Raw genomic sequence first — 15,443 nt, 5'->3', positions numbered from 1 at the left:
CTGTAGCCTTGATGGCAGTTGAAATTGAATAAAGAATTGTCTTCCTCTTCAAGACACAAAGGCTAGGAGTAGTAAGAGTTATCCATTTGACTTGTCTGGAGTGGCCTTTTAGCATCATTCGCTTTTTATGTTGGTCATGACTAATTTGTTTATACTTTTAAAAGAAGTCTTTTGTAATCAGGACCTTAAGTTTATTTATGTTTTTCCTATGCATGACATGACCCATTATCAAACAAACAAGTAATCCTAGAAGTGGAATTAATTTGGTTCGTCAAAACATCTGTGAAGTTGGTGGATACCATCATCAATGAAAAGTTTTGTGATAATTTCCTCAAGAAAAGTTCATTTAGTGTTGATTTTCCCTCAAGAAAAGTCCACTACTTGAATCCATATAAACATGCAGAAAAGTTTCAACAGGTATGTTGCTGAACTAGAAAAAATACTACACTTTTGTCAGTTTTGGTGTGGCTCTGACTTCATCGCAATTATGAAGTCGGAGCAACATCGGCAAAAAAGCTTAGCAAGTTTTTCAGTTAGTAACTGTTGAAACCTTACTGCATGTATTTTTAGTCTAAATTTCTATGTCACCTGATTGATGGCTTTCAAGATTTAAAAAGTACAGTCATATTAAACCATGATAACAACATTTTAAGTTTAAATGTAACTCCCCAAGAAGCACCTGGTTTGTAAATGCTGCAATTTCTACACACTGCAAAGTGTGAGGTATGTGGGGGTGTGTGCTGTGTCATGGGCAATGCAGGGAGGGAATGCCCCTCCACGTTTGTCAGTCAGTTGGGGCAAAAGCACCATGTCGCGTTGGGGAAAAGTAATGGTTCTATCAATTATAGCAAGCGACGCGAGCCAAAAAATGTTGAGCAGTTGGGAGATCGGAGACCTTTGTCCACCCTCACTTTTGAAAACCTGCGCACACCACTGGGTGTGGTGGGTGTATGAGAGAGAGAATGGGAAAGAGATACAGAGAGAAAGGAGATTGATATACTAGGATCCACAATGTGCTCATCTACCAGGGCACAGTTCTTTAACCCCAAAACATTTGTTCATTCATTGAATGACCTTTGAAAATTAAGGTACAAAAACTCATACTCTGCAACTTGAGGTCAAATTTTGCACCATGATTGTTTAATTGAGGTTATTTGACTATGCCATTAGTATGATGTCATTGTGGTCCATAGTGAGACAGGGTAGGCTTGTAGTTAGTTAGTTTAGTTTATTCTTTCTTTATTGAGGGTAACAACTTCAGTGACCAGCACTGCTTTCCAAGCAGGCCCTCAGTCAATACAAAACATAATATAATATAAAGTATAATAGTACACAAAAGTGATACAATATAAGATATACAAAAACATGCAATCACAATTAGGAATTCATAGACTATATACATTTTAACATGAAATGAGAACATTTGTTTTGAATTGTCTCAAAGACATATTTTCCATATCAGTTCGAATCATTGGTGATAAACTGTTCCAAATATGAGCAGCTCTGACGTGAAATGTACGCAATCCAGAATTAGTGTTGTATTTTGGAACAATCAATGTATTAGATGAATGATTTCTGGGTACATGAGAATGAGTATTATGAACAAATTCAAACTGAGATGATAAATATGAAGGACTAAGATTTCTTTAAAAACATTTAAATGTAAGAATAAGCATATGATTTTTCCATCTGTCACTTAGTTTGATCCACCCTAGTGAGTTTAACATGTCTATTACTGGCGTCCTAATATCAGCACATAGAATCGTTCTAGCTAAACTATTTTGTAAAACCTGAAGCCTTCTTTGATATTCAAGAGAAAAACTACACCACACAGAACTAGCATAATCAAAATTAGGAGTTACAAGAGCATTTGATAACATAACAAGAGTGTGATGTGGAAGAAAATGTCTACAACGCCTAATAATACCAATTCTTTTTGAAACATTTTTAGATAAATAATCAATGTGAGAGGACCATGACATATTATAATCAAACTTAACACCTAGATATTTGAAATCATCAACCTTTTCAATAATACAATTGTTATATATAAGATTTACATTACTAAATTTATCTATGATATGATTGTTACCAAGGATCATTAATTTAGTTTTATCTACATTTAAAATGAGTTTGTTGGCTGTTAACCACCTTGCTACGTTACACATGTTTGATTGCAAATGTGCTTGAAGATCTACTTCATTCTTGGCTCTACAAATCAAGGTTGTGTCATCAGCGTACATGACTATTTTGCAATCCACAGTGGATGCTAAACAATTTACAGATATTATAAAGAGCAATGGCCCTAAAAGTGATCCCTGCGGAATACCTATATTGATATCTTCAAATTTTGAAAGAGTAGAATTTACATTAACAGCCTGAGATCTGTTGTTTAAGTAAGATTTAAACCAAAAAGTTCATTGCCATTTATGCCATATCTGCTCAGTTTATCAATAAGTATTACATGGTTTACCACATCAAACGCTTTTTTAAATCAAGAAAGATCATTCCTGTAGCATATCCATTATCCATATTATTTAAAACAAAATCTTGGACATCAAGAAGGTTTGTAGTCGTTGAATGGTTGGCACGGAAACCAGATTGTGCACTTGAGAGAATATTTGCATCATTTAAGTACTCATAATTGATTATATACAGCCCTTTCAATAATCTTGGACACAATGGGTAGGACTGAAATTGGCCTATAATTTCCAACATTATTTTTATCACCTGACTTGCAAATAATACTTTCATGAATGTTATTAATAATTTCATAATTGCAATAAACGGCAACTTATATTTAAGTAGAACTCCTTCAGTAAATGACATGGCTCAATTCAAACTTTGCAAATATTACATTTTAAATCAAAACAGACTTGAGACCTGTAAAAGTTAGTGCATAGAAAAAAGTAAAATTTATGTGCAATTTTTTTCCAAATTGGCTGCTCGATATGTCACAGCTCATTAGATATGAACTTAGCTTGCAGGTATGATGTTATCAGTCTAACATGGAGTGATTCCTCGCCACAACATGACTTCCCTCTTTGCCTAGCTAGCCCGCTCAAAGCCAAGTCACATTAATCTCCCCAGGGGAAAACCAAAGTGGATGTTATGTTGTGTGTTGTTATCCTTCACCAAGCTGGGGGCAGATGCACTCAACACCACACAAAATTTGTAATATTTTATACAAAAATTGCATAATTTTCTAATACCACAACCATAATTGAATTCTACATGCAAAGTGCATTGAAATGAGTACAAACATGCCTAGTATTTGTTCAGGCATTCTGGGGATGACAATGGCAATGTATGACAAATTTTGGTGACTTTGTATGGTGAAACCAAGAGTATATTGAAAATGATTAAAATAGCCACATGCATCAAAGAAGACATACACAGCATCCCATCATGCATTGCTGTTATTGGTTTGAATAAGTACACTGACATCTAAATGAGCCCCAGAGAGAGATGTAGCAGTTATGTTAGTTCAATCTATCAGGCCTTTGGGGAGAGATTAGGGAGAGACTTGCTGTAGTAGTCATGTTTACAAGCTCAATTGATATAATGTTGGGGGGATGATGGGGATAAATGAGCCCTGGGGAGAGATATGCGGGAACAGTCAAGTTAGCTCAATCTATAAGGCATTCGACTAATTTGTCTCGTTGCAATCCGAACGAAACTCGGGAAGCTGATCCTGGCTGCGAAGGTCAATTGTGGAATGTCTAGGGTGTGCAAAGTTGCAAAGTCCCCTAGTTGTTAAATGGTTTTAGAAGTAGTGCACTGAGTCAAAATGTTTGTCTTTTTTTTAACTCCCTGGGGCAGGGGAAAGGAAAAGGTGGATACAGGGATGTGGTCAGCATTATCAGGCTCTTAGGTTCATCTATGGGTCACAAATTTCACAGAAAAAATGGTTTAGAGAAGGGGTGCTTTTCAACATTTCCTCAAAAATCTGAGTGAAGTGCCTGTTGTCAGTTTCCAGAATTTGGAAAAGTTACCTAAATTTTGAACAAAAAATGCTTTCCAAGTATATAGTACCTGTACAGAGCAAATTATTTACATTTTATGAACAAAATTGTCTATAAAAAGTGGTGTTGTAGCTCTATAGACCAAAACTTTATATTTTGTACTAAACTTGCTGCTATTTTTATTAGTTCATTTGGAGGGCATGGAGGATACATTGCTATGTGCAGCACATATACTGTTGCATTGTGGGATAGCATAATTATGTTCTCTGCCATGGCATGGTATGCATCACTATGACAGCCATGATAAACACAGACACGACAGACTAGTCCCCAATGAAAACACATATCCAATGCCGCTCATCTGTTGGCCCAATAATTCCCCTTATCCTGGTAACATTATCACAACTCATACTTTAAAGGTGCAATGTGGGGTGTAACACCCTAGATGCAGAGAGTGTGAATTGTCTTGACCAGATGGAGAAATGTTGTCTGAGAGTTTCATACACTAGGATTCACATCATGCTAATCTATTAGGGCACATTTCTTAAACCCCAACACATTTGTACATTCATTGAATGACCTTTGAAAATTTGGGTACAAAAACCATACTCTGCAACTTGAGGTCAAATTTTGCACTATGATTGTTTAATTGAGGTTATTGAACTATGCCATTGGGTTGAGGCCTTTGTGGTCCATAGTGATATTTGGACAAGCTAGGGTGGACTGCACACCAATGAGCATTTGAAAACTTTTTTAGAAAATTGCTGATAAGGAAGAGATGTCCCCACATTACTGCAGACTATTCTCATACGGCCAAAGTTCCCATACTTTGTATGCTATGAATATACGGTATTTGCATATTCACGAGGGCCGATTTTTCGGTTGTACATGTCTGACAATCACACCAGCATTGCATGCCTTCATAATATGTGATAGAGATTTGTGTGTCTTCGCGTTTACATGAAAGACTGTAACAATAGTTGGTATGTGCATCTAGTAGTTTCGTCTGTCACACTCCATGGATCGATTGGCCCTCATTAACAGGTGATGCTGGTACTTTACCTAATTGCAAATAGTTAGTAGTAAGCTGTGGTGTCCCCCATCCATGGGATGACTTATGCTAACCATCGGTGCGTACTTAGGCCTAAAAAAATTGTTTGATTGGCGTAACATAAATAAAACTTGGGGTAAGTAAGGTAGGGATTTTTTTTAGTTTTAAAGATATAAATTGTGGTTGATAAAGGCCTTGGAATTTTTTTCTTCTTTTTTTTAAATTCAATTAATTTTTTTTTTCAAAGAAAAAAGGTCAGGGTCTGACCTACTTTTAGGGTCGGTCGAATTACGCCAATCAAACATTTTTTAGGCCTTACCCTTAGATCATATTTTGTCCCCTTTGCCTGGAAATAACAGGAAAAATTGACAATAACTTTGATTGTTAACCTTCCTTCAAACCTTTTCTGAGAACTTGATAAACTCATCGATCATGGGGAAATTTGTGGAAACTATGTAAGATCCTGGATATTTTTGTCATTTATCCCTGGAAAGTGATAGGAGAAACTGGTGAATGGGATTTCAATAAAACTGTTTTTTTACTGATCCCCAATAGTGATGACGTTTTGTTTTTGTTATCATTTAAAATGTTTTGATCTAGGCTTATATAATTTTGCTACCACTGTAATCCAATTACATAACGATCCTTGTATTTTGCACAAAGTCACTGACCATAGTGCCCAAGATTCCTCATAAACCAGTTTATACCATCATTTAGGGGAGGCAACTCTTAGACACAGTACCCTAATTAACCTGATCTTAGAATAACCCATCTCACCTGGGATCATGTCCTACATGTACAAGGTTTGGTACAGGTGAAATGGGACAAGTCACAGTTCAGCATGCAGCAGTTAATAATCAAGGTTGCAGATTTGTGACATATATGAAATTGACACAACCCATTGAGAAAAAGTTGGCTATGAAAGTGCGAGTCTGGATGTCCTAGATTTCATGTGCCACTAAATTGTCTGTTTTCAGCTTGACATAAGCCTCATTGAATCAGGCAGTGACCCTTTAATCATGTTAGACTGTGCTGCCTGGTTCCGTTGTCAATGTGACTTTACTAGGGGCATAAAGCTCTTAGTGGGCTAGCACTCACTGTCAGCTATGATAATATCATTCCTGATGGCATAGTTAGATAACCTCAATTCACAGTAACAGATCAGGTATTGACCCCATGTCGTAAAGTATGAGTTTTTGTACCCATCGCATGCAGAAGTCACTCTATGAGCACACTAGTATATTGGGAAATAATGAACTGTGTCACAAGGGATTGTCATGTGTGAACATAGGGACTGCCAGTGTGTACTGTTAAACCATGACAACATGAAATTTGATACCGGTACAGAAATAGTGCACTGTTCACCAGACAGGAAAGAGACAGGAGTCAAATGTGACATTTAACCGCCAACGTTGTGCCTATCGACTACGGTGTGTGCCTGGACAACAAAGCACAGCCTCATCATCTTCACATGCTCAAGTCAATGATCTCTGTAGTGTCTATTTACAAAATAAACAATCTCCCTGTAGCTTGGTGTCACTTTGGATGTGCATAAATGATGGTATTAAAATTGAACTTTGGCCAGTGACATTAGATGGTGATGAGTATAGTACATAGTGCTATTCTGACTATATTGTTATCAACCAGAATCAGCCATTTTTGTCACTAAATGACCCCAACCATTTTTGTCACCAAATGACCCCAGTTTGATCATTTTGACACAGTAGATATTTAGTTTTAGTATATCTAGAGCTTATGCTGCCATTTTTAGTCATCAGAGGACCTTGTCACTTGATGTATCAGATGATTCATATAATAGAGATGTTGGGGCACACCTTAAAGCCAAGATTCAATCAATCAAATGCATTTATTTTCTTTCAAAATTAATAACAAAAGATAAAACAATATAAATATACAGACCAATGGAAGCTGTACAACAGAACGCAGAGTCTGTAAATATTGCATCTCCATTACAGATAAGTTAAACAATATTAAAGCAAAACAAGGACAATTATGGAGAACTGTAGCCTAATATTTTTGAACAAAAATATGATGAATCATTCAATGAGCTGATTATATCTGAATTGGATTGAAACTTTGACTCAAAGAGCATTTTGGGACTGAGAATTAGTATATACTATGAATCTGTGAATATTAGACTGAGAGAAAGATGGAAGAAACTGCTTTTGTTGCAACTTTGTCAAGATTTATTTGAATTGAGGAGTCTTTAGGATTGAATTTATCTTAAATCAGAAAAATTGAAGATGTTTAAGTTAACTGTAGTCATTTGTAGGAATAATGGTTAGGTAGAATTTATTGGAAATTGGCAAACAGAACAAATTATGAGGGTAATGCAGAGGTATGTGGTGAACCAAAATGCTCAGGAGAGAAGCAATAGTAATACTAAAATCTTATGTGGTTGCTGTGTTGGTTCAGTGAATGGCCAAAGGAAAAAGTGATGGAAATGTAGGCCTACCGCATGATTCCAACCTTCCTACCTCAAATATAGTCTACCCTCAACCTAGGGACGCAGTTCCACCACTAGCTGTGTCAAACCAGTCTGTCTAATAGTAATACTGGTTTAGTGGTCATGGTTCAAGATTCAGGGTTAGGGTTAGAATTGAGGCTAAAATTTGACTAGGTGCTCAAATTTGTTGAACTTGAATCTAGCTTTATCATAAACCTATTCGCACCTATGCATTCATATCAATTCCTAAATTTGAATTTAACCTCATCATCCCTACATGTCCAGGTAGATGTTTCAATGATGCAGGGTCTGTGCAGATTACTTCACTTGTGTATGCTAGATGAGAGTATTGGTATAGTTGAGATCGTAGCAATAGACAGGTAGAATTAGACAGCACTTTTTGCAGCTCATCAAGATAATGATTGCTATCATCACTAGCAAGTGGCATTGCAGTAGACAACCCACCCATTAGCTAAAGGGTAAATGTACTATAAATGATATCCCAATCTTGGCTCACAGTGCCCCTTGTCTGAGAACCAAGGTATTTTTGTCATCCCCCTTGGAATTGGTGTACTGAATGCACTATGCTAAGCAATCTATGAATAGTTATGGACCCGCCTTCCATTGATGCCAAGATAACTAGCTAATCTATGTATTTATTGTCAAAATTGGGAGGGAGGTGTATAAATAATTATAGACTAAAATTTGGCTAAAGAGAAGCAAACATTCCAAGATCAAACACTGAGAGTAAAATTGCAGTCATGAGGTTTCACATGCCCTCCACCCCTAAGTTTTGATGGTGGCCCTTTCATGGAGGTATTTCTTTTGTTAAAATGGGTGTCGGTGTCCATTGAGGTAGTTGGAGTGAATTACAAAGTGATGGTACAGGAGGATACCAATCTTTTAAGTAGATAATCTTCAGTGGGATTTGGAAAATAAAAACCTCTTTTGCTGATGTGACAAACCCTCCCTGGCTCTAAAGGTTTTACCACAGTCATGTCTGAAGCCCGGTCTGAAGGTGTACACTCTAAGGCCACTTTGCGCACACTACCCACCAAGGAACTAGAGCTAGTTGTACATGTAGGTTTACTCATGAAAGTTTTCTAATTATGTAGACATTAGTACTAGAGATGCAAGGGAACACTCAAACAAGAGACTTGCAACCATAGTGCCTGCCAGGCCCGTACGCAGGATTTTTTTTTGGGGGGGGTTGCTGATTTTGAAGATGTGGACTTTTTTCCAAGAGGGGGCGGGGGCAATTTTGTGAAAAGTGGACTTTCTTCCCAAAATTTTGACCTTTTTGACCAAAAAGCATTAAAAAAACCTGATTTTTTTGTGTGATTTTTGTATACTTTTTGCCCCCCCTCACCCCCCTGCGTTCGGGCCTGGTGCCTGCCCATAGTATCTTTTGGGAATATCCCTGTCACCTAATGACCATGTTTAGTGTGTGTGTGAGGCCTATTTGCCTACTTTCCTGTTACCACCTTGTCACTGATTTCGATCAAATATCAAATGATCTCTCACCAGATTGCCAGATTAAAATACAAGGGAGAGAAACTCTGGGCAACCACTGAAAAAATATGTAAATGATGTGGAAAATAGTAAAGCTTCAGAAACCATGTAATCTTTGCATGCTCCTTTAAATGCTGGTCATACATTCATGCCTGTCACCTCCAAGCTTAAGTCATGTTCCTTGTAGTGTCTGTGTTTATCATGGCTGTCATAGTGATGTACATCATGACAAGACTATTTTAACAACACTTCCTAGAAGTAAGTTAGTAGTGGTTAATGTATGAGTTATAGTCCTAATCAGGTTAATCATTTTAAAGTACCTGTAGGCCTACCTATCACTACAAAGATCAATTGCTTTAGTGATCAGTTTTGTTTAATTATAGAATCTGTGTCACCCAGTTCTTAATATTTTTCTTAAATTCTTGTTATATGCAATAAAATGATTGCATAATGTAAAATGCAGAGGTTTTACATATTTTCCCCAAATTTGTGGCAAATTTGTGAAAACTTTAGCTACAGTGAGGCAAAATTAGCTTAAAAATAGGGTCATTATAAACTTAATGATCAAAAATGCGACCGATGTCTGGTGCACATCCTTGTATGGTATGGGTCCACCCCTGAGTGAGTGTTGAGAACATTATTACAAGATGTTTTTTTAACATAGTGTTTGTTTTTCATGTGCATGTTGGGGTGAGTTTGTGCATGCTGGAAGTGTGTTTGTATAAATGAACATTACATGTAGGCCTCATAGAATTTTGGTCATAATAACTTTGGCTGTATATAATTTAAAAGCGCTTGCAATTTATACATGTGGTGGGCATTAGCACCAATCCGGCCTGAAATATTGGGGGAGGATCAGCCTGAATTGTCAAAAAGTGGCTAAAAAGAACAAAAAAATAGGCCATTTTGCCGAAAGGTGGGGAACACATCCCCCTGTCCCCCAGGATTGACACCCATCATGGTGGTGGGGTTTGGTGTTCATCTCTGATGAGGGGGAACTCAACAACCAATATATGATTACATTCTGAATTATTATTTTAGAAATGTGTTATTAGGCTCCCAATTGTACAATTAGATTAAGGATTTCTGGTTATGGTTAGGATTCCATTGTTGGGTTCAAATTAAAAAAGCATTGGTGCAAAATTGAGTTCACAATAGTACACATTATAGAGGGCTCAAACAGAAATCTAAGACCCATCAGAAAAATCAAGTAAATCATTAAAAAACAAAAATCTATAAAAGTCAATATGTAATGAATGTGGGGGTGTTGCCTTCATTTGTAGGGGTTAATTTTGCTACATGTTTTTGGTGAATAGAATAATTGGAATAAGTGCCTGTATGGTAACGGACAAGTTATTTAATTTCCTATCAACAACAATTTGCTATGTGTAGAATGTGGCCCTCAACTTATTTTTCTCTGAATTAGATTTTTAGTATGATTGCAGCATCAGACGGGATACCAAAGTAATCAAGAAGAACTTGACACTTTCCATGCAGAGCATTAATGCTAACCCCAACATCTATCCTTACTTGATCTTTGGTATTTATTACCTGTTGTTAATTTGCAAGTCTGTAGTCTTAGAAAGTGTCACAAATTTGTGGACCAGTGTAACATTCAAACTTTCAAAAACTTTCTTGTAAAATTGATGAGGCCCCATCGATTTCAGACCTATGACTATTGAAAGTTTTGGCTATTTGAACACTCATTATCCTATATTTTGTTGACTTCATTGAAATCAAGAATGCACCAAGCTGGGAAAATCCATGGATTTGATAGGCAATGATACGAGTACCTGTACTAACTTCACTTGTTTTGTATGCTTTCATATTTTCTCTTATACAGGGCTCAGATGGCAAGGTTTTGAATCGCTGGATTTGTGTCTTGGAATCAGAAGAGGGCGCTATTTTCAACCAGTTTATACGATTTGGAGAAACTCGCTCCTTAGCAGAGACAATGATTCAAGATTTACAAAGCCAGAGAAATACAAACTCATCCCAAGCAAAAACTGAGTCTAACATCAGAGCGTTTATTGAACGAATGAACAGAACTCGATGTCAAGAGACCTTCTCTCTAACAAGTGATGTAAATACCTGCAGTGTGCTATCAACAGAGATGAAGGAGCGTATAACCAAAGTCACATATCAAATTTATCCCCACCTGTGCCTTCCAATTCAACACCATCACAACTCTCAACAGACATACTCGCAGTAACTCATCAATCTGAAATATTAGAGAATTCTAGAGCTAAGCGTAGAAAACACAATTTGCCCAAAACTGAAAATGTAGCTGTACCAAGTATACACCTAGCCAATTTAGAGCGGGCAGTTTTGAAGGCTGGTGCTGAGCCAACAATCAATTCCACCCTTGAAATTTCTCCTCGTTAGTGCCATCCGACAGCCATGTGAATCACATTCAGACTTCTATTCCTCGTATACGAAAACGTTCGTCCATGTCAGCCCACAAAAGCTCGCATAAATCAGTATTATCGCGCAGACGTACCAAATCGGCATTCACCATATCCGCCAGTAGAAAACGTGTGCTATGCAACGTGTGTAGTAAATGGTTTTACGATAAAGGAACATGGAAGATTCATTATAGTGCAGTGCACCTAAAAGTCACATATAAATGTAAGGTTGATGGTTGCAACATGGTATTTAGTTCATTACGAAGTCGTAATCGACATAGTGCTAATCCTAACCCAAAGATTCATCGAATGGTTGACGCAACAGATGAAGAGCCAACTGGGCATCACAGGCAAAGATCTTTTTCTAGTGATGAATTACCGGAAACTTCAACCCAATGGAGGGATGTTTCATATGAGAGTGACACGGCACAGGAAAATGACAATGCAGCGCAACTGAATGACAGTGAGATATCAAGAAGTTACACGCATGCAGATGATCCGATACAAGAAAACATGGATTATGATGCTAGTGTTGTCAATTTGTCTAAACGCCATTCCAAAGATGATCCCTTGATAATGGACCAAACTGATGATAAAGACCCACTTCCAACCAAATCACTGCTGGCTGCTCGACTAACTGTAACGGATTCTTGTACACAAAATACCCGTACTCAGAAACGTAAAAGTAATACACCCGTCAGATGCCTGGCTGTGGATGACGAAGAGGTCAAAGTTCATAAGCACAGTGATGTTGATGAATCTCATACTGAAATGGATGCAAGTGCAGCTGAAAATAGTTTGTCGCCAAAAATGTTAGAGAACAAAATTGTTGAACAGAATTCACTTGAAAATGGACAGGAAGAAAACAATGGTGTTATTAAAGATACAAATTCGGCAGTTTGTAACCAACAAGACATAAAAGAGTTATCAGAATCAAGTGTTATCAAGACTTCTACAAGTAAATCAGAACTTGTTGCTAGTGTAGTTGCGCAAGTTGATGAACCTGATTCTCATGCTGACAACTCTGATCGTAACCATGACAATGGTTTTCATTTGAAATCTAGAAACACTGACAATCCATCAGATAATCACCATCAAAGTGTGCCCCCAGAGTTGGTGGGATTTAGCCCTGCAGTGGACCAAATGGGTCTCAGTGCAGAAAATTGCTTCTTTACTTTGGATGGTTTCCCAACTTGCATCTTATGTCAGAAGTCATTTCAAAGTCGACAAGGGGTCAGAGTTCATTATCAGAATGTTCATTTGCGGATGATGCACACCTGTACGGTGGAAGGGTGCCATGCGGCATTTCCGTCCAGACGTAGCCGTGACCGACATAGCAACAATATTAACTTACATCGTAAGGTGAATATGAATAACAATATAAATCATGCAGATTCTGACCATGAATCACTAGAAAGCAACCCCAGACAGAGGTTGGATTCAAATTCGAAATGAGACCACTAACAGGCAGCGATACATCTGGTTCAGATACACATGATCCGGTGAAAATTAAAATTGAAATGGACCAGAACTCAAATAAATCCATCAGTCTTCCATCTAGCGATGTCACTCCGATTAAAAGTCCATCATCACCTGTACAAATACATGATAGCTTGTCACCGCCACCTCCAGAGGGCGCTATAGTCAAAGTTGAATCTAGTGCACGTATACCGTATGAAAGCCCAACGCTAGTACCACCAAACCATGCTGCTTCAAAACTCAATTTGATTGATGTGTTGGCAGGCCCTAGAAAAATGCAAAGGGGGCTTACCTGTGACAAAAGCCCACCATCACCTGTACAATTGGATGACAACTTATCACCACCACCCGCAGAGGGCGCTATAGTCAAAGTTGAATCTAATGCACGTCATTGTTTACCGTATGAAAGCCCAACGCTTGTACCACCAAACCACGCTTCGTCAAAACTCAATTTAATTGACCTGTGGACAGGGCCCAGAAAAGCACAAGGTGGGCTTACTTGCGACATATGCATGAAATCGTACAGCACGAAAGATACGCTACGCACACATTACAAGAATGTACACATACGTGAAATGCACAGGTGTACCGTGCCGGGTTGTGAGATGATGTTTTCATCGGTGCGTAGTAGGAACAGGCATAGTCAGAACCCAAATCTGCATAGGAGTTATCAAGATGCATAGATTATTTTTGCATAATGCCAAATGGTGGATAACTACAAACCGTCCCAATCTAATATTATTGTGAAGTACTTGATGCAATTTACCGAGCACAAGTAGGGAAAATAACTTTTCACTGTAAAAAGGTAAAATGATAATAGAGCGCAGTCTCTAGGGACACAGACACTCATTAGCTGGGTGCTATTTGGCAATATGAACAAGGGGAAAAATAAACAGGGTCTAGGCTCTATTTACCTACCAGTTGAAATAAGATTACAGTTAGCCTTTTTCAAAAGCTACTTTCAAGCTGAAACTTGTCTCCTGGCAAAAAAGGCTCAATATTTTCATGGCAGAATACATGTAGCAGTGTGTTTTAACTCTTGATTATACACCCTGGTCACGTACCCTTACAACAGGCCTGGATACGCCACTGCACTGAAACCAAACTTGATTAGAATGAAGGTGATCTGTAATGTTACCAAAGAAAGGGAGAATAACAGCATCTATAATTGAAAGCCGAATTAAAAAGACTAGTTTGCGTATGACGTCCTGACAACCAGACTAAAAATGCTGTAATGTGCAGGTCAGCAACCAATCACATTGCGGCTTTGCCCTGACGTCGGATACAAACTAGTCTTTTTAATTCGGTCTTCAATTATAACATAGTACCATATTTGATATACTAATTTGCCAGGAATCTTAAATACTACAGTAGAAATTTCATTTGAATGAACACAGCTGTCAACAGCATGACTATTCTCCATTTACACTCGTGTGATGAACGCCCGCATGTGCGTAACGCAGAAGTGAATCCAACCACGCCAACTCACACATGATTGGTTAGTATTTTCATTATTGTATCCACAGTTGTGCGTTCGCATTGTACTTTGAAATACATGACATACGATCACGGTCAAATCACGTACAGTTGTTGGCAGCTGTGTTCATTCAAATAAAAGTTTTACTGTAAGTAAATCATTTCAAAACAATGTTTTCAGTCAGGATATTAGTATAAATACCGTAAAGATTCGCCTAAAGTGGTTCTTATGGGTACCTTTACATTTACCAGAATTTTATATATGTAGAAACTGAAAGTGCCCTACTGTAAAAATCCCAACAGCAAATAATTATTAATTAATTCTTGTTGGGATTTTCAGAGGAAGGAGCTCTCATTGTACGTTAAATTTACCCTATGGCAGAGGAGTCCATAAGCGCCATTAGGTGAATCTTTACAGTATGGGGACATAATATATTGGATAACATTGTGAAAAGCCTTACAAACCCCATGCACAGATACCACATTCATTTATTTTTACCCAATTTCTTGTGACAGTATACTGAGAGAGAACACTGAAATGGGTGTAAGGGAATAGAAACAAATTAGTTCAATTTTTCGATTGAGCATCGATGCTTGGTTGATCCTTATATTTTGATGCATTCAATTAATTGACTATTGTTCATTATGATTGTTAACATATGAATCTTTGCCTGTATTGATATTGACCAATATAAATTTAGCATTAATTCCGTTTAATTAGTTGATAGTTCATCAATTATAAGCATTGAAGCAGCATCGACGGTCAACCCAAAGGTTGAATACTGGTACTGGTAGTTGCTGTCAGAACTGGAATATTCAGAATCCAAATTGGTATAAATTTTATACCTGTGTTTCAATTGTATAGTGAAATCAAATCATTTAGAAAGATCGAGTTATCACAGCCTCTGAACACCGCTTGAATCAGAGCACCCCACTTTTTATGGGATCAAATTGTGTCAGTTCTCAGAGGCCAAAGTACTAAGTCGATCTTTCAAGAAGTTGACAGGTAAGTGTATAGCATTCGCCAAACAAGTTTGCCAAGTTGAACTTGGTATCAAAGATAGTGAAAATGTCTTGTTTGAACCAAA

At 37.6% G+C, this 15,443-nt stretch overlaps 2 protein-coding genes across 2 annotated transcripts in view; both read left to right on the top strand.

Annotated features, from left to right (window-relative positions):
* The window catches only part of LOC140171486 (uncharacterized), a 67,290-nt gene that overhangs the window by 16,736 nt on the left and 35,111 nt on the right, over window positions 1-15,443 (top strand). The window lies entirely within an intron of this gene.
* LOC140171485 (zinc finger protein basonuclin-2-like) lies at window positions 11,323-12,975 on the top strand. Its single transcript, XM_072194754.1, has one exon. It carries the CDS (start codon window positions 11,446-11,448, stop codon window positions 12,853-12,855), a length of 1,410 nt encoding a protein of 469 aa, XP_072050855.1. The 5' UTR covers window positions 11,323-11,445; the 3' UTR covers window positions 12,856-12,975.

The sequence above is a fragment of the Amphiura filiformis genome, chromosome 15, assembly GCF_039555335.1.
Source record: "Amphiura filiformis chromosome 15, Afil_fr2py, whole genome shotgun sequence".
Lineage (NCBI taxonomy): Eukaryota > Metazoa > Echinodermata > Ophiuroidea > Amphilepidida > Amphiuridae > Amphiura > Amphiura filiformis.
This window is presented reverse-complemented; position numbering and strand designations above follow the sequence as displayed.